The sequence below is a fragment of the Carcharodon carcharias genome, chromosome 11 (genome assembly GCF_017639515.1).
Source record: "Carcharodon carcharias isolate sCarCar2 chromosome 11, sCarCar2.pri, whole genome shotgun sequence".
Taxonomy (NCBI): Eukaryota; Metazoa; Chordata; class Chondrichthyes; order Lamniformes; family Lamnidae; genus Carcharodon; species Carcharodon carcharias.
In genome coordinates, this window is record NC_054477.1 from 6,645,823 (window position 1) to 6,665,021 (window position 19,199).

At 46.3% G+C, this 19,199-nt stretch overlaps 1 protein-coding gene across 1 annotated transcript in view; it reads right to left on the reverse strand.

The window, feature by feature from the left end:
* trpc2b (transient receptor potential cation channel subfamily C member 2b) overlaps nucleotides 1-18,392 on the reverse strand; it is a 93,651-nt gene extending 75,259 nt beyond the window's left edge. The window contains exons 1-3 of the mRNA XM_041199718.1: nucleotides 18,378-18,392; nucleotides 14,716-15,417; nucleotides 2,439-2,639 (exon numbers count right to left, since the gene is read on the reverse strand). Of these exons, the coding sequence (XP_041055652.1) occupies nucleotides 2,439-2,639; nucleotides 14,716-15,417; nucleotides 18,378-18,392 (918 nt within the window). The remainder of the gene's footprint in view (nucleotides 1-2,438; nucleotides 2,640-14,715; nucleotides 15,418-18,377) is intronic.
* Between the last annotated feature and the right edge of the window lie 807 nt (nucleotides 18,393-19,199).

Below are 19,199 nucleotides of genomic sequence, written 5' to 3' on the forward strand. Positions count from 1 at the left end.
CCCCTATACGTAGGAAAGTATTTTGTGAAGAAAACATAACAGTTTGCAGGCTGATATAGATAGGTGGGCAAAAATCTGGCAGATGGGGTATAATGTGGGAAAATGTGAAGTTGTTCACTTTGGCAGGAAGAACAATAAAGCAGAGTATTACTTAAATGGAGAACGGCTGCAGAATTCTGAGGTAGAGAGGGATCTAGGTGTTCCAGTACATAAGAAGACTAATGGAATGTTATCCTTTATTATGAAAGGGATTGAACATAAAAGTAAGGATGTTAAGCTTCAGTTATACAGGGCATTGGTGAGACCGCACCTCGAATACTGTGCGCAGTTTCAGTCTCCTTATTTAAGGAATGATGTAAATACATTGGAGGCGGTTCAGAGGAGGTTTACTAGATTGATACCTGGAATGAGTGGGTTGTCTTATGAGGAAAGGTTGGACAGACTGGGCTTGTTTCCACTGGAGTTTAGAAGAGTGAGGGGTGATTTGATTGAAGTTTACAAGATCCTGAACGGCCTTGACAAGGTGGACATGGAAAGGATGTTTCTTCTTGTGGGTGAGTCCAGAACTAGGGGGCACGGTTTTAAAATTAGGGGTCGCCCTTTTAGGACAGAGATGAGAATTTTTTTCTCTCAGAGGGTTGTGTGACTTTGGAATTCTCTGCCTCAGAAGGTGGTGGAGGTGGGGCCATTGTATATTTTTATGGTGGAGGTAGATAGATTTCTTGTTAGGCAAGGGAATCAAAGGTTATAGGGGTTCGATGGGAATGTGGAATTTGAAATGCGTACAGATCAGCCATAATCATAATGAATGGCGGAGCAGGCTCGAGGGGCCGAATGGCCTATTCCTGTTCATATTTTGTATGTTTGTATAACAATAAAACATACTTTGTATCTGTCTTCACAGTAGAAGCCACAATAAACATTCCAGAAATAATGGAGAGCCAAGGGTCTGGACTGAATGAGGAATCTGTATAAGAAATAGTACTGGAGAAATTCATAAGTGGTGACTAATCCCCTGGACCTGTGGCTGTAAAAGGGGTAGCTGCGGAGATAGTGGGTGCATTGGTTTTGATCTTCCAGAATTCCTTAGATTCTAGAACAGTTCCCAAGGATTGAAAGGTAGCAAACATAATCCCGCTATTTAAGAAAGGAAGGAGAGAGAAAATGGGGAACTATAGGAAAGTTGGCCTAACATCAGTAGTAGGAACAATGAGAGAATCTATTCTGAGGGAGGTGGTAACTGAGCACTTCAAAAATCATATATAATAAGGTGCCACACAAGAGGTCACTACACAAAACTATGGATCATGGGGGTCATATATGCACATGGATTGAGGATTTGTCAACGAAAGCGGAAAGTAAGAATAAACAGGACATTTTCAGGTTGGCAGGTTGTCACTAGCCGGGTACTGTAAGGATCAATAGTTGGGACTCAGCTATTTACAATTTATAATCAATGATTTAGATGAGGGGTACTGAGTATTAAAGATTACTGACAATATGGAGTAGGCTGTGAGGAGGACAGAGAGAGGCTGCAGAGGGACACAGACACTTTGGGTGAGTGGGCAAGAACATGGCCGATGGAGAATACAACATAGCAAAGTGTGAACTTATCCAGTTTGGTGGGAAAAATAACAAAACAGAATATATTTTGAATGGTGAGAGACTGGGAAATGTTTGTATTCAGAGGGCCCCGGGTACACTTGTACATGAATCACAGAAAGCTAACATGCAGGTACAGCAAGCTATTAGGGAAGCAAATGTTATGGTGTCTTTGGTTGCAAAGGGATTGTAAGTGAGGAAGTTTGAATACAATTGCATTGGCCACACTTTGAGTACTGTGTACAGTTTTGGTCTCCTTACCTAAGCAAGGACATAGATGAGGTGAAAGAAAGGCTCACTAGACTGGTACCTGGGATGAAGGGACTGTTTTATGAAGCGAAATTGAGTAGACTAGGCTTATATTCCCTAAGACGTAGAAAAATGAGAGAGGATCTCATTGAAACATAAAATTCTTAAGAGGCTCAGCAGGCTAGACACTGAGAGGTTGTTTGCCCCTGGTTGGAGAGTCTGGAACCAGGGGTCACAGCCTCAGAATAAGAGATTGACCAATTAGGTCCACAATGAGGAGAAATATTTGCACTCAGAGGGTGGAGAACTTTTGGAATTCTCTACTCCGCAGAGCTGTGGATGCTTAGTTATTGAGTATGTTCAAGACTGAGGTTGACGGATCTTTGGGTACTAAGGGAATTAAGTGAAATGGAGGAGAGAAAGAAGGTGGATTTGAGGTAGAAGATGGTGTTGTTGAATGGTGGAGCAGGTTCATAGGACTGGATGGCCTACTCCAGCTTCTATTTCCTATGTTACTGTGACCCCCTCCCCCCTCTGAAGCAAATCGTTCGTCCCTCCCCCAGAGCAGAGGTCCCAGTAACACTCACCCGCTTCTGATTGTAGTTGACAGCAAGACGTAGTCTGCCCAAGTTGGGAATCCCTTCCTCAAAGGCCTGGTTGTCCACATCCTCCACGTTTTCCTCACCGCAGTCGTTCAGCACGGCGTTCACTTCACTCTGATTCCGGCACATTCCAAGCAATTCCACGGCTAGGTCCTGACAGAGTTCCTCCAGGTTCAGGTACTCAGGCTGGAAAAGAAGGACATCAGCTTGGCTTTGGATTCCAAAAATTATCTGTGCTCACCTGGTTGCTGGTGACATCACTGAAGGGAGTGCAGCATAGATTTACCAGAATACCCAAACTCCAAGTGTTAAAGGAGAGATTAAACAGCTGTATTCCCTGGAAGTAAGAGAGTTAAGGGGTGACCTGATCCAAGTTTTCACGATATGAAAAGGAACAGATTAGCATAGACAAGAGAGAAACTATTTTTGCTGAGGTAAAACCAAAATACTGCGGACGCTGGAAATCTGAAACAAAAACAGAAAATGCTGGAAAAACTCAGCAGGTCTGGCAGCGTCTGTGGAGAGAGAGACAGAGTTAACGTTTCAAATCCGTATGACTCTACTTCAGAGCTAAAGAGAGGTAAAAATGTGATGGAATTTATACTGTTAAAGAGGGGGTGGAGCAAGTGGAAAAAGATAGAAAGCGAGGGATAGGTGGGGGTTAAGGAGGGATTGACAAAATTGTCATGGACACAAGACAAAGGGAATGTTAATGGTCGTGTTAAAGAGTAAAGATGGTGCTGATGGTGACATAAAGGTATGAAAGCAGAAGGTGTCAATAGCAGAACAAAGATCAGCGCTCTGTGAAAGCAGAACAGAAGATCAAGTGACAGCTGGTCCTGTGGGAGGGGGGAAAGGGTTAAAATTAATAAATGAGTAAAAGAATAAAATGTAAATAGATAAATACATAAATAAATAAATATTGGATTACAAAGTGGGTGGGGATGGAGGAGAGAGTTCGTGATCTAAAATTGTTGAACTGAATATTCAGTCCGGAAGGCTGTAAAGTGCCTAGTCGGAAGTTGAGGTGCTGTTCCTCCAGTTTGCGTTGAGCTTCACTGGAACAATGCAGCAGGCCAAGGACGGACATGTGGGCATGAGAGCAGGATGGAGTGTTAAAATGGCGAGCGACAGGGAGGTTTAGGTCATGCTTGCGATTAGGCACTTTACAGCCTTCCAGACTTAACATTGAATTCAACAACTTCAGACCATAAACTCTTAATCCAATTCTTATTTATTTATTTACTGTTATTTACTAACATTAACTCTGTTTCTCTCTCTCCACAGATGCTGCCAGACCTGCTGAGTTTTTCCAGCATTTTCTGTTTTTATTAACTATCTTTGCTGGGCTGGGCAGGTCTGGGACATGGTCTAAAAATCAGAGACAGACCTCTCAACGGGGAAATTAGGAAACTTTTCTACGCACAAAGGGTATAGAACTCAGTTCCGCAAATACCAATTGATGCAAAATCAAAATCAATTATTAATTTTGAATCTGAGATTTTAGTAAGTTAGTGTTAAGGCCTCCTACATTCCACCCCCTGGTAAACTTGAGGTCACCACCCAAAACTCCGCTGCCTGTGTCTTAATTTGCACCGAGTCCTGTTCACCTCTGTGCTCACTCATCAAGCTATGTCTTAAAATTCTCATCCTTGGTTTCAAATGCCTCCATGGCGTCCCCCCACTCCCTATCTCCTAATCCCCTCCAGCCCCACTACCCTCTGAGATCTCGGTGCTCCTCTAATCCTGGCCTTTTTGAGTATCCCTGATTCTAAGCGCTCCGCCATTGGCAGTCATGCTTTTAGCTGCTCGGTATGACCTCCCTGCACCCTCTCCACCTGTCTCCTCCATTGAGACTCTCCGTAAAACCCACCTCTTTGACCAAACTATTGGTCCCCTGGCCTAATATCTCCTTATGAGGCTGGGGGGTGAAATTTTGGTTTATGGTGTTCTTGTCGAATGTCTGGGGACACTTCATTACCTTAAAGACGTTATGTAAATATACCAGAAACAGAAAATGCTGGAAAAACTGCATCTGTGGAGAGAAAGACAGAGTTAACGTTTCAAGTCCAGATGACTCTTCTTCAGAACTAAAGAGAAATAGAAATGTGGTGAAATATATATTTTTAAGGGTGTTGGGACAGATGAAGCTGGATAGAGGGCCAGTGATAGGTGGAGGCAAAGGAGAGATTGCTAAAGATGTCATAGACAAAAGGTCGAAGGAGAGTTGATGGTGGTGATACTGGCTAAAGGAGGTGCTAATGGTGGCATTAAGAGTAGAAAGTAAGATGAGCAAGTAACTGATGGCCCTAGTGGGGGTGGGGGTAGGGGGAGGGGACGGTCCTTGGCCTGCTGCATTGTTCCAGTGAAGCTCAACGCAAACTGGAGGAACAGCACCTCATCTTCCGACTAGGCACTTTACAGCCTTCCGGACTGAATATTGAGTTCAACAATTTTAGATCATGAACTCTCTCCTCTATCCTCACCCCCTTTTTCATCCCCTTTTTTCAAATATTTACTTTTAAATTTTTATATATATATATTTTTCCCATCTATTTCTATTATTATTTCTGTTATTATTTTTAAAAGTTATTTCCATTCATTGTTTTATCCCCACCTTTTAGCCTATTTTGATCTTTTCTCCCACACCGTCCCCTACCCCCACCCCACCCCCACTAGAGCCAACAATCACTTGCTCGTCCTACTCTCTACTCTTAATGTCACCATTAGCACATCCTTTAGCCAGTATCACCACCATCAACACTCCTTCGACCTTTAGTTTATGACATCTTTAGCAATCTCTCCTTTGCCTCCATCTATCACTGGCCCTCTATCCAGCTTCATCTGTCCCAACCACCCTTAAAAATATATATTTCACCACATTTCTACTTCTCTTTAGTTCTGAAGAGTTATACGGACTCAAAATGTTAACCCTATCTTTCTCTCCACAGATGCTGTCAGACCTGCTGAGATTTTCCAGCAATTTTTGTTTTTGTTTCAGATTTCCAGCGTCCGCAGTATTTTGCTTTTATCTTATGTAAATATAAGTTGTTGTTGGGACAATGGTGGGTGCATGGAGTTAGGTTGCAGATCAGCTATGATTTCATTGGATGATGGAACCGGGCTGAATGGCCTCCTCCTGTTCCTATGTCCCAGTGTTTGGGGAAATGGAACGCTTTGCGATGCAGCTCAGACAGGGTTCCAGGGCTGAAGCCTTTAGGAATTAAAGATTAATCCCTTGGAAAAACCCAGGGAAAATGTGTATTTTTCTTCATTTTCTTTGAACAGTTTCAATGATACAGTACAGAAGGAGGCCATTCAGCCCAACTGGTTTCTGCTAGCTCTTTGATAGAGCAACTAAATGGTTGCACTCACCCCATTCCCTGATCTCTCCATTTGGCTCTCCGAATACTTTTTGCTTTTATTTATTTGATACAAAATATTAGGAATGGGGAAAAGGGCTATTTGACTGGGTGGGGCATTTTGAGGTCATATGATGAAATTCCAGGATGATGCCCTTACTGACTCAAATGTCAGTGACCAACACTCCCACAGCCAAGAGCCGCCCCCACCACCCACAACGCCCCCCCCCTCCCCCACCCCCGCCGCTTCACCCCAAAACCTGCCTGAGCCCCAAACCCTCGACGAATGCCCCCGAAGGGAGCAGGCCGCGATCTGTCCCTCCACTCTCGACGCTAACCAAATGCTGACCTCTCTCAGTGAGGTTTCCCCTTCCCCCTCTCCTCTTGGGCTGATCTGGCATACAAGAAGCAGTCTGAAGCTTGAGAACTAGTCACCAGCCACCTGTTAGAAGGTGGGGGGAGGGGGGAATGTGATCCCCTCTGCCCAGGCTGCAGCTGAAAAGTCAGAGCCTAATCTTGGCATAGCCCAGGCACTGATGTTAGTTCATTCTGAAGCCAGATGATGAAGGACGAAACCAGGCACCAACCTCATTACGCAATACTAGATTTTATACAGAATGCAACATTACATATGTCTGCCTCCACCCTAACTAATACCCAGTGTCCTAAGAGCCTACATTCTGTTGAGTACCAAACGAACCAAATAAACGGAAACAAAAACAAAAATTGCTGGAAAAACTCGGCAGGTCTGACAGCAACTGTGGTGAGGAACACAGAGTTAATGTTTCGAGTCTGTATGACCCTTCATCAGAACTCCAAACCAAATAAACTACCGATCAGCTAATCAGCCCTTTAAAGGGCTACTGTCACACAAACAAAACTTACAGAGGAAACTTATCAAATTAAAACAATGCTCCTGAGGCTGACAATGCTGGAATTCTTTGAGGAGGTAACGAGTAGGTTAGACAAAGGAGAGCCAATGGATGTTATCTACTCGGACTTCCAGAAGGCCTTTGACAAGGTGCCGCACAGGAGGCTGCTCAGTAAGATAAGAGCCCATGGTGTTAGAGGCAAGGTACTAGCATGGATAGAAGATTGGCTGTCTGGCAGGAGGCAGAGAGTGGGGATAAGGGGGTCCTTCTCAGGATGGCAGCCGGTGACTAGTGGAGTTCTGCAGGGGTCAGTGTTGGGACCACAACTTTTCACTTTATACATTAATGATCTAGATGAAGGAACTGAGGGCATCCTGGCTAAGTTTGCAGATGATACAAAGACAGGTGGAGGGACAGGTAGTATTGAGGAGGCAGGGAGGCTGTAGAAGGATTTGGACAGGTTAGTAGAATGGGCAAAGAAGTGGCTGATGGAATACAATGTGGGAAGTGTGAAGTCATGCACTTTGGTAGGAAGAATAGAGGCATAGACTATTTTCTAAATGGGGAGAGAATTCAGAAATCTGGAATGCAAAGGGACTTGGGAGTCCTAGTCCAGGATTCTCTTAAGGTTAACTTGCAGGTTGAGTCGGTAGTTAGGAAGGCAAATGCAATGTTGGCATTTATTTCGAGAGGACTAGAATATAAAAGCAGGGATGTGCTGCTGAGGCTTTATAAGGCTCTGGTCAGACCACATTTAGAATATTGTGAGCAATTTTGGGCCCCGTTTCTCAGGAAGGATGTTCTGGCCCTGGAGAGGGTCCAGAGGAGGTTCACGAGAATGATCCCAGGAATGAAAGGCTTAACATATGAAGAACATTTGAGGACTCTGGATCTATACTCGATGGAGTTTAGAAGGATGAGGAGGGATCTGATTGAAACTTACAGAATACTGAAAGGCCTGGATAGAGTGGACGTGGGGAAGATGTTTCCATTAGTAGGAGAGACTAGGACCCGAGGGCACAGCCTCAGAGTAAAGGGAAGACCTTTTAGAACAGAGATGAGGAGAAACTTCTTTAGCCAGAGAGTGGTGAATCTATGGAATTCATTGGCACAGAAGGCTGTGGAGGCCAGGTCATTGAGTGTATTTAAGACCGAGATAGATAGGTTCTTGATTGGTAAGGGGATCAAAGGTTACGGGGAGAAGGCAGGAGAATGGGGTTGAGAAACTTATCAGCCATGATTGAATGGCGGAGCAGACTCGATGGGCCGAATGGCCTAATTTCTTCTCCTATGTCTTATGGTCTTATGGTCTTTTTTATAATGTGCTCCAGACCCTGCAGCACCCCACTGGTAGCAGAAGCAGTGCTTCTTATATGTGCTCAAGGTATTTAATCGATCAATGCCCTTTACCTCTGCGCCCATAACCTTAATCAGACAATGAATATACCCATTAACAACTGATCAGTAACTGTTTGAGTGGATTTGGATAGATTCTTAAAATGAGACAGGCAGGTCTCAGTATAAACCCAGCAATAAGTCTCAGAATTGTATCTGTATTAATATAGACTGGTTTCACTGTGATTGTGACGACCTGCAGGAAATTGGGAAAGTCCGTCATGAGACGCTGATCCATGTTTCTGAATTGCAGTAACAAAACCAGCAACAACCAGGTGCCTAGACTCATGCAGCACAGATGGAGACCATTCAGCCCCTCATGCCTGTGATAGCTCTTTGAAAGGGCTATCCAATTAATCCAACTCACCCTGTCCTTTCCACATAGTCCTGAAAATTTCTCCTTTTTAAGTACCTGATTTCCTTTTGAAATTTATTATTGAATCTGCTTTCACTGACCCTTCAGGAAGCACATACCAGATCAAAACAACTCGCTGTGTAAAAAGAATTCTCATCTCTCCCTCTGGTTCTTTTCCTGAATCTCCTCAATCTGTGCCCTTCTAGTTACCGACCCTCCTGTCACTGGAAACAGTTCCTCCTTATTTACCCTATCAAATCCGTTTTTGAACATCTCTATAATACTCCCCTGAACCTTCTCTGCTCTGAGGGGTACAATCCCATGTTGCTGAAAGTTATTTTTGCAAATGGGTTTATTAATTCACAATGGAAATTGACTGTCCTGTTAGGAATAATTTCCGCTGCCTGCTGATCCAAATGTAATACTTTCCCAGATAATCCAATGTGATATTCAGACAAACCACTGTCCAGAATAATGGATGGAAAAACGGTATCGAACCAATCAAAATCTTGGAAAATAAACCTAGAATTTAAACCTAGTCTGATTAACGGTGACAATGAAACTATCACTAATTGTTGTAAAAACCCATCTGGGTCACTAATGCCCTTTAGGGAGGGAAATCTGCTGTCCTTACCCGGTCTGGCCTACATGTGACTCCAGACCCACAGCAATGTGGTTGAACCTTAACCGCCCTCTGAAATGACTGAGCAAGCACTCAGTTCAAGGGCAATTAGGGATGGGCAACAAATGTTGGCCTTGCCAGTGACACTCACACCCCATGAATGAATAAAAACAAAGACCAAGATGACAGGAGGGGATCTTTAGCCTAAAAGCAACTCGAGAACAGCAACAACAGCAGCAGCTTGTGGTGTAGGGGTCATATCACTAGAATGATAGCCTAGAGGTTCAAATCCCACTGCAGCTGGTAGAATGTAAATTCAATTAATAAATCTGAAACATAAAGCTAGTCTCAGTAATCACGACAATGATTGTTGTAACAATACAAATGAGAAGCAGAAGTAAACCGTTCAATACGATCATGGCTTATCTGTTTGTGTTTCAATTTCCACATTCCCTGATAACCTTTGATTCCCTTGCCTAGTGAGAATCTATCTACCTCTACCTCAAAAATATTCAATAACCCCACCTTTTGAGGCAGAGTGTTCCAAAGTCACACAACCCTCAGAGAAAATATTTCTCCTCATCTCTGTCCTAAAAGGGTGACTCCTAATTTTAAAACAGTGCCCCCTAGTTCTGGACTCACCCACAAGAGGAAACATCCTTTCCATGTCCACCTTGTCAAGGCCGTTCAGGATCTTGTATACTTCAATCAAATCACCCCTCACTCTTCTAAACTCCAGTGGAAACAAGCCCAGTCTGTCCAACCTTTCCTCATAAGACAACCCACTCATTCCAGGTATCAATCTAGTAAACCTCCTCTGAACTGTCTCCAATGTATTTACATCCTTCCTTAAATAAGGAGACACAGTATTCGAGGTGCAGTCTCACCAATGCCTTGTATAATTGAAGCATAACATCCTTACTTTTATGTTCAATTCTCCTCATAATAAAGGATAGCATTCCATTAGCCTTCTTAATTACTTGCTGTACCTGCAGACTAACTTTTTGTGACTCATACACTAGGCCACCTAGATCCGTCTGCACCTTGGAATTCTGCAGCCGTTCTCCATTTAAGTAATACTCTAATTTTCTATCCTTCCTGCCAAAAGGAACAACTTCACATTTTCCCATATTACACTCCATCTTCCAGATATTTGCCCACTCAATCAACCTATCTCTACATCTGTCTGCAAACTCCCTATGTCTTCTTCACCACATACTTTCCTACCTATCTTTGTGTCATCTGCAAGTTTAGCTACCATGTCTTCACTCCCCTCATCCAAGTCATTGATGTAAATTGTAAAAAGTTGAGGCCTCAGCACGGACTCCTGTGACACTCCACTCATCACACCCTGACAATCAGAAAAAGACCCATTTTAGCATACTTTCTGCTTCCTGTTATCTAGTCAATTTCCTATCCATGCCATTAAGTTACCCATCACCATGAGCTTTTATTTTCTGCAATAATCTTTGATGTGGCACCTTATCAAATGCCTTCTGGAAATCCAAGTACAGCACGTCTATAGGCTCCCCTTTATCTACAGTGCATGTTACTCCTTCAAAAAACTCCAATAAATTGGTTAAACATGATTTCCCTTTTATAAAACCATGCTGACTCCTCCTGTTTAAATTTTTCGAAGTGCCCAACCATAACCTCCCTAATGATCAATTCTAATGCTTTCCCCATGACAGACATCAAGCTAACTGGCCTATTGTTTCCTGTTTTCTGCCTCCCTTCTTGAATAGAGGGGTTATATTTGCTACTTTCCAATCTGATGGAACCTTTTCAGAATCTAGTGAATTTTGGAAAATTAACACCAATGCATCTTCTATCTCATTAGCCACCTCTTTTAAGACCCTAGGATGAAGTCCATCTGGACCTGTAGACTTGTCAGCCCGTAGCTCCATCAGTTTGCTCAGTACTGCTTCCCCAGTGAGTGTAATTTCACCAAGCTCCTCTCTCTCTTCCACCTCCTGATTTACAGCTATTACTGGAATGTTTTTTGTATCTTTTATAGTGAAGACAAAAGCAAAATATTTGTTCATTTCATCCCCATTTTGTTATTATCTACTATTATCTCCCCCACTGTCACTCTCTCGAGGACCAGCACATACTTTACTTACTCTTTTCCTTTTGAAATACCTGCAGAAACTCTTGCTATCTGTTTTTATGTTTCTAGATAACTTCCTCTCATACTTCAAGTTCTTTCCTTCTCCTGATTAAAAACCCATCTGGTTCACTAATAACTGGTATAAGGAAATCTGCTGTCCTTACCCAGTCTGCCCTACATGTAACTCTAGGCCCACGGTAACATGGTTAACTCTTAACTGCCCTTGGATGAAGGGACTGAATGGATGGTGGCTAAATTTGCCGATGACACCAAGGTGGGTAGGAAACTAAGTTGTCAAGAGGAGGGAGAGAGTCTGCAAAGGGGTATAGGCAGGTTAAGTGAGTGGGCAAAAGTTTGACAGATGGAGTATAATGTGGGAAAATGTGAAGGTCTTCAGTTTGGCAAGAAGAATAGAGAAGCAGAGTGCTATTAAAATGGAGAGAGATTGCGGAATTCTGAGGTACAGAGGGATCTGGGTGTCCTGGTACATGAATCACATAAAGTTAGTCTGCAGGTACAGCAAGTGGCTAGGAAGGCAAATGAAATGTTAGCCTCCACTGCAAAAGGATTGGGATATAAGAGTAGGGATGTTTTACTGCAGCTGTTCAGAGCATTGGTGAGATCACATCTGGAATACTGTGTACAGTTTTGGTCTCCTTATTTGCAAAAAGATTTTCGAAAAAAGGAATAAGAGATACCTACACCACAGGGACTGCAGCGGCTCGAGAAGGCAGCTCACCACTGCCTTCTCAAGGGGCAACTAGGGATGGGCAATAAAAGCTGGTCTAGCCAGTGAAGCCCACATCCCGGGAATGAATTAAAAAAAACTGCTTTAGAAAAGGTTAAGAGAAGGTTCATGCGACCCATTCCTGGTCTTATCCTATGAGGAAAGGTTGGACAAGTTGACTCTATGCCCGTTGGAGGTTAGAAGAATGAGAGGTGATCCTATTGAAACATACAAGATCCTGAGGGACTTGAGGGGGCGAATACCCGGAGGATGTTTACTCTTGTGGGCAAGGCTAAAATTAGCGGACAGAGTTTAGGGATAAGTGGCCTCCCTTTCAAGGCTGAAATAAAGAGAATTGTTTTCTCTCAGAGGATCATTGGTGTGTGGAATTCTCTTCCCCGGAGAGCAGTGGGAGGCTGGGTCTTTAAATTTATTCAAGGCTGAGTTCGATCGATTTTCAATAGACAGTTAAAGGACTCAAGGGTTATGAGGGGCAGGCAGGGAAGTGGAGTTGAGACAAAACCAAAGCCATGATCTTATTGAGTGGCACAGCAGACTCGAAGGCCAAATGGCCTACTCCTGCTTCTATGTTGCTATGTCCTCTGAAATGGCCTAGCAAGCACTCAGTTCAAGGGCAAATAGGGACGGGCAATAAATGCTGGTCTAGTCCGCCACACCCACATCCCATGGAAACAATTTTTAAAACTTGCATTTCTATCGCATCTTTAAACTAATACAATGTTCCAAAGGTGCTTCACAGGAGCGATTCTCAAACAAGATTTGACACTGAACCACATGAAGAGATATTTAGGTCAGGTGGACCAAGAGCTCAGTCGAAGAGCTAGGTTTTAAGGAGTGTCTTTCAAGGAGGAAAGTGAGTTCGAAGTGAGGGAGGTTTAGGGGAGGAATTCCAGAGCTTGGGGCCCATGAAGAGATGGCAGCCAATGGTGGTGCGATTAAAATTGGGGATGCTCAAGACAGGAGGCCAGAGTTAAAGGAGGGCAGAGATCTTGGAGGGTTGTGTGGTTGGAGGAGATCACAGAGATAGGGAGGGGAGTGAGGCCATGGAAGGACTTGCAAACAAGGTGGAGAATTTTAACAGGATGCCTGACCAGGAGCTCAGTGTGGAGCAGTGAGCACAGGGGGGGATAGGGGAATGGGGGGACTTGGTGTGAGCTGGACGCAGGCAACAGGGTTTTGGGTGACCTCAGGTTTTCAAGGGTAGAATGTGGGAGAGCAGCCAGGAGAGTGTCGGAATAGTCGAGTCAAAGGCCTGGATGAGGGGTTCAGCAGTAGATGAGCTAAGACAGGGGCAAAGCTGAGTGATATTACAGAGGTGGAAATAGACGGTTTGAGTGACAGCACAGATACATGGACAGAAGCTCTCTTCGAGGTCAAATGTGACACCAAGGCTGTGAACAGACTGGGTTGGTCTCAGACTGTTATCAGGAGAGGGATGGAGTCCGTAGTGCTGGGCCTCTGACAGTGCAGCACTCCTTCGGTACCGTCTCTCTGACAATGCAGCACTCCCTCAGTACTGCCCCTCTGACAGTGCAGCACTCCTGCAGTACTGACCCTCTGACAGTGCAGCACTCCCTCAGTACTGACCCTCTGACAGTGCAGCACTCCCTCAGTGCTGACCCTCTGACAGTGCAGCACTCCCTCAGCACTGACCCTCTGACAGTGCAGCACTCCCTCAGTACTGACCCTCTGACAGTGCAGCACTCCCTCAGTACTGACCCTCTGACAGTGCAGCACTCCCTCAGTACTGTCCCTCTGACAGTGCAGCACCCCCTCAGCACTGACCCTCTGACAGTGCAGCACTCCCTCAGCACTGACCCTCTGACAGTGCAGCACTCCCTCAGTACTGACCCTCTGACAGTGCAGAACTCCCTTAGCACTGACCCTCTGACAGTGCAGCACTCCCTCAGTACTGACCCTCTGACAGTGCAGCACTCCCTCAGTACTGACCATCTGACAGTGCAGCACTCCCTCAGTACTGACCCTCTGACAGTGCGGAGGTCCCAGGATTATGTGCTGAAATTTCTGGACTGGGGAGGGCCCATGATGTTCAGTTTGGTACCTACTAGATAAATGGGAGAGTAAAGGGCTAGATGTTCCCTGCTGTCGGGGGACGAGCTGGGAGGTGGCGAGAGGAGCTGCACCTGTAACATAGCGGGGATGATGGAGGACTGCCTTCCTGCCCAGAGGCTGGTTTACCCAATAAGGACATCTTCCTGCTGCCGCTGGCATTTCATTGGCTGGTGTGCCCTGAGCTAGGTGTGGGGGGTTTCGGGGGCTTCAAAGTATTGCCACAAAGGGGCCTGATTGGGGATGGCTGTCCCCGCAGTAACCTCCCGCTATCATCACCAAACGCACCGCGTCCCCTCATTGGGTCTGCCCGACCGCTCCTGGCTTCCCAGACCCCCACTGACCTCACTGCGAGGGTGGCGCACTTCGCAGCCGGGTGCAGTCCCAGGAGTGGCCACATGGTCCCGGTGGTGCTGGCGAGGCCGCTGAGCCGCAGGCTCTCCGAATGGCGGCAGCTCGTGTGAGCACATGGCCCTCCCCCCACCCCACCCCCTTCCCCCCCCACCGCAGGATCTTCACCCTCAAAGGGACAGTGGCCCCGAGGCCAACCAATAACTTTCCAGGGGTCCCACAGACAGCTGAGTCAGGGTTGCCCCTCAGCTTTCAGGTCCATTATTGAGCCCCTTGTCACCCCTGATTAAATTCGGGCCAAAGCGCGTGATTTTCAATTGTCAGCCGCCCAGTTTGAAAACTCTGCGGAGTTTGTTGCATTGTAAAAAGTTACCAACCTTAAACTCAGGCTCCTTCTTGGACAGCTGTTTGAGTTCCCTGCTCAGCTTGAAGGCGCTCAACATGGCGTCGTCATTGGCGATGGCGAGGTACGGCCTACTGGCCAGCCCTTTGTAGGTGTTCATGCGGGACAGTGAGAACTTGAGCATGTCATACTGCCTGCTGTTAAGACAATCCGGGCAGGAACAGGAGATTTTGTGGGGGTTGGGGATGACGTGGCCCTTCTTCATCAGGAGGTCCACGATCTCAAACAGGTTCTTCTGGCAAGCCAGGGTCAACGGGGTCACCCCTGGGGCGAAGCGAGAGCTGTCGATGGAGTGGTCAAACAGGGCCAGGGAGAAGGACATGATGTCCACCTTGTTGTGGCTCACTCCTTTCTGCTGGTCCAACCGGTCCAACAGGAGTTTGACCACGTTGATGAGGTTCATGTCCACGGCCACCAGCAACGCCTCGTGGATCTGCCGGAAGTCAAACTTGACCAATCGGAGGAGGTTGACGATAATCTCATCGTTGCCCATCCGGATGGCCAGGTTGAGGGCCTCCCTCCAAGATCGGTCCTCGGAGTCGTCCAGCTGCCTCAGGAGCCCATCACTGGTCTGTAAGAGCTTGTAGAGTTTGGCCAAATTCCCGTCATAGATTGCTCCAATCAGGCTGGGTGGGAATTTCATCTTCTTCCCAGCTATCTCCCTCCAGTTGTCCTCCTGTAAAGAGAGGGTGAAGGAGTTAAGAGGACCGAGAGGGTCAAACACTCCACCCGTACCCACCCCCATCCCAGGATCATCACTGATGGGTCAAAGGTTACCTCTTTCCCCATTAGTATCGTGGGTCATGTAAAAAGTTAACTCTGTGTGTGTGTGTGTGTCTGTGTGTGTGTGTGGGGGGGGGGGTCATGAGGGGAGGGAGAGATAATCTTTCAATGGAGGAGGGGGAGAGGGTTTTTGGAATGAGTGCCAACATAGTGCATTGTGGGGTGCTGAATTCTGGGGCTTCAATGAAGGTTTAGGGTTAATCCCTGAGGGTTTAAGGAGGTTGGGGAGGTTAATCCCTGGTGTTTTGAAGAGGGCAAAGTGTTAATCCTTGGGGGTTTAAGGAGTGCAAGGGGTTAATTTCTCAGGTTTTAAGGAGGGTCAGCAGTTAATCCCTAGGGTTTTGAGTGGGAGGAATTTTTTTTTATTTGTTCACAGGATGTGGGCATCGCTGGCTGGGCCCAGCATTTATTTCCCATCCCTAATTGCCCTTGAGAAGGTGGTGGTGAGCTGCCTTCTTGAACCGCTGTAGTCCATGTGGTGTAGGAACGGCGATATAGTTCCAAGTCAGGATGGTGAGTGGCTTGGAGGGGAACTTCCAGGTGGTGGTGTTCCCATCTATCTGTTGCCCTTGTCCTTCTGGATGGTAGTGGTTGTGGGTTTGGAAGGTGCTGTCTAAGGAGCCTTGGTGAGTTCCTGCAGTGCATCTTGTAGATGGTACACACTTCTGCTACTGTGCGTCGGTGGTGGAGGGAGTGAATGTTTGTGGATGGGGTGCCAATCAAGTTAGGCAGATTGATGGCACTGTCAATGACCCCTTTCATCACTTCACTGATGACTGAGAATAGACTGATGGGGCGGTAATTGGCTGGAGTGGATTTGTCCTGCTTTTGTGGACAGGACATACCTGGGCAATGGTCCCGGAGGTTTAATGGAGCTGGGGTGATCCCTGGAGTTTTAAGAAGAGGAGGAGTTGGAATTTGACTATCAGGCTGACGAACAGACAGACACTGGGTTATGATCAGTGACAGGAGCCCCATCCACAGGGACACTGGGGGTAAATATGACTCTGTCATAGAGAAAGATGGGAAATGTCGAATTGGTAGTTGCTCTGTTAACAAACCCCATTCTCCCAACACCCCTTGTTCTGGCACCTCCTGATCTCCCAACCCTGACCCACTAGCTGTGTCCTAACTCACACCAACTCCCATTCACCCAACAGTCTCTGGCCCACTGACCTACCCTGACTCCCCATCCAGCAATACCTCAACTTTTCAGATCCCCCCATGGCGTCATTGCCCCTCCCCCCCATATCTGTAATCCCCTCCATCCTATCAACACTCCGGGATCTCTGTGCTCCTCCAATCCCGACATTCAGAGCGTCTCTGATTTTAATCATTCCACCATTGGCTGTCTGGTCCCTAAGCTCTTGAATTCCCTCCATAAACCTCTCTGCCTCACTCTCGCTCCCCCTTAAGACACTCCTTCAAACCTACCTATTTGATCGAGCTTTGGACATCTGTCCTAATATCTCCTTATATGGCTCGGTGTCAAATTTTGTGGGATAGTGCTCCAGAGAAGCAATAGAGGGGTGTTTCCTACATTGAAGGTGCTATCTCAATGCAACTTGATGCTGTTTTAGATCTTTTTCTGGTTTGTATTTCTGGTGAAGTTTCACACCACTGCACAAAGCCAGAATCTGTCTCTGACTGTGGGTGACAACAGCTCTCGAAACTCAGCCAGCAGCTGGAATCAGCACACGGCCCTGCCCCTCACTGATCTGTAAAATTCACACTCCTTCTCCCTTTAAACACCCGAGCTGCAGTTTGGGAGCTGGGGAACGTAGGAGGAGAGAGGAAAAACATCGATTCTCGGAGATTTAGCTATCGGCCGGGGGTTAGATGCAGATTATTGTTTATTTAAAGGGAAGGTGGAGAACAGGGGCTGGGGTAAGAGTCATTACGAGGTGAATCAGGGAGTGATCATTCGCTGACACCAAGCTAGAGTTTCCATTGTCTCTGGGATATGGGAGAGGTACCGGGTTAGGTCCAAGGTGGCTAAGAGTCCAGGCATGCAGGGACCACAGTTATACTGACAGAAGGGTGTAGGAATTCAGAGATTGGTGTAGGAATTCAGAGATTGGTGTAGGAATTCAGAGATTGTTGCCAGTTTGTGTTCGGACAAAAATTCCAACCCCTCTCTCACACCAACCCCTCCATGTCGACAGACCCACAGATTACAAAGTCCACACTCTAAACTGACCCACCCAATGATCAGCAGAGGGCGAATTGGGGTAACAGAACTGAGTCCTGCCGTGTTGGTGGAGTGGGTATGTTAACCGGAGGGTGCTGTTTCCCCCTGTCAGTTATCACATTAATTCAAAGTAGAGCAGCATTTCTCCTGCACCTCTACAATCACAGAATCAAACAGTGCAGGAAGAGGCCATTCAGCCCATCATATCCATGCTGGCTCTTTGAAAGAGCTGTCCATTAGTCTCATGTGCCCTGCCCCATATCCCTGCACATTTCTCCCTTTCAAGTATTTATCCAATTCCCTTTTGAAAGTTATTTTTGAAGCTGCTCCCACCGTCCCATCAGGCAGCCCCTTCCAGATCACAACAACTCGCTGTGTAAAAAGAAACACTTTCTCAGCTCCCTCCCTGGTTCTCTTCAATCTGTGTCCCTCCGGTTCCTGAGCCCTACTGCCACTGGAAACTCCTTATCTACTCTCTCAAAACCCCTCATGATTCTGAACACCTCGATTAAATCTCCCACTTAACCTTCTCTGCTCTAAGGAGAACAATCCCGAATTCTGCAGTCAAAGATTAATCCAGTTACACAGAATGATAATCTACAATCGGTGCCCCAGTGTAATTTTGTACAATGCCATCTCTGTGCCATTTTGCTAGAACTCACCGTTAGATGCTCCATGGTTGACCCTTTGTCTTGGTCACCCCTCGAGTCAGTTAAATCCTGAGCGGTGCCAATGCCCCTGGACCCTCGCTGACCCCACACACGCACACAGAGAGTGCTGCTTAGGTAATCTCCTGGTCAGAACACCTGGAGATGAGCCTCCATGGTGCTGTGTTGGTTGTCTCGCTCGCTCCCTGTGTCCACTCTGTGTTCCCTGCAGCAGCTCGCCGTTACCTCTGAACCGTCCCTCTCCGGTCTCTGCGTTACGTAGACAGCATCATATGTGTGGGAGTTGATCCTAAGCCTTTACACCCTGTGCAGCGGTCCTGGGTTTGTCAGTCAGCTGAGACTGTTGCCATGTTAACTACCCAGGGACTCTCCTGCTAGGTAGTAATTGGTTCTTGTACCTGCCCAGCTCCCCACAGAGCACATTAATCTGGCCTTGGAAAATTCCAGAAGGATTCAGTAACTAGAAATGAGCCACTCATTAAAATCAGCAAGAGTGTGTTACAAATAAAATACAAAGGTGTTTTTCTGAGTCTGTTTCCAGCCGTTCCACTCAATCATTTAACAACTCCCAGTCCTTCCGCCCTCTCACTCTCTTCCCCTCTCTCTTCTTTTTCACTTATTCTCTCTTTCCATCTGCCTCTGGGATAGACCCTAATTGTAACCCTATAACAGATGGTAGTGCGTTCATAGACCACTTTGCACAGTTGTCCACCCAAGAATGCACAAGCAGATAAGAAATAGGAGCAGAAGTAGGCCATTCAGCCCATTGAGCCTGCACTACCATTCAGTATGGTCATGGCTGATCTGAATGTGGCC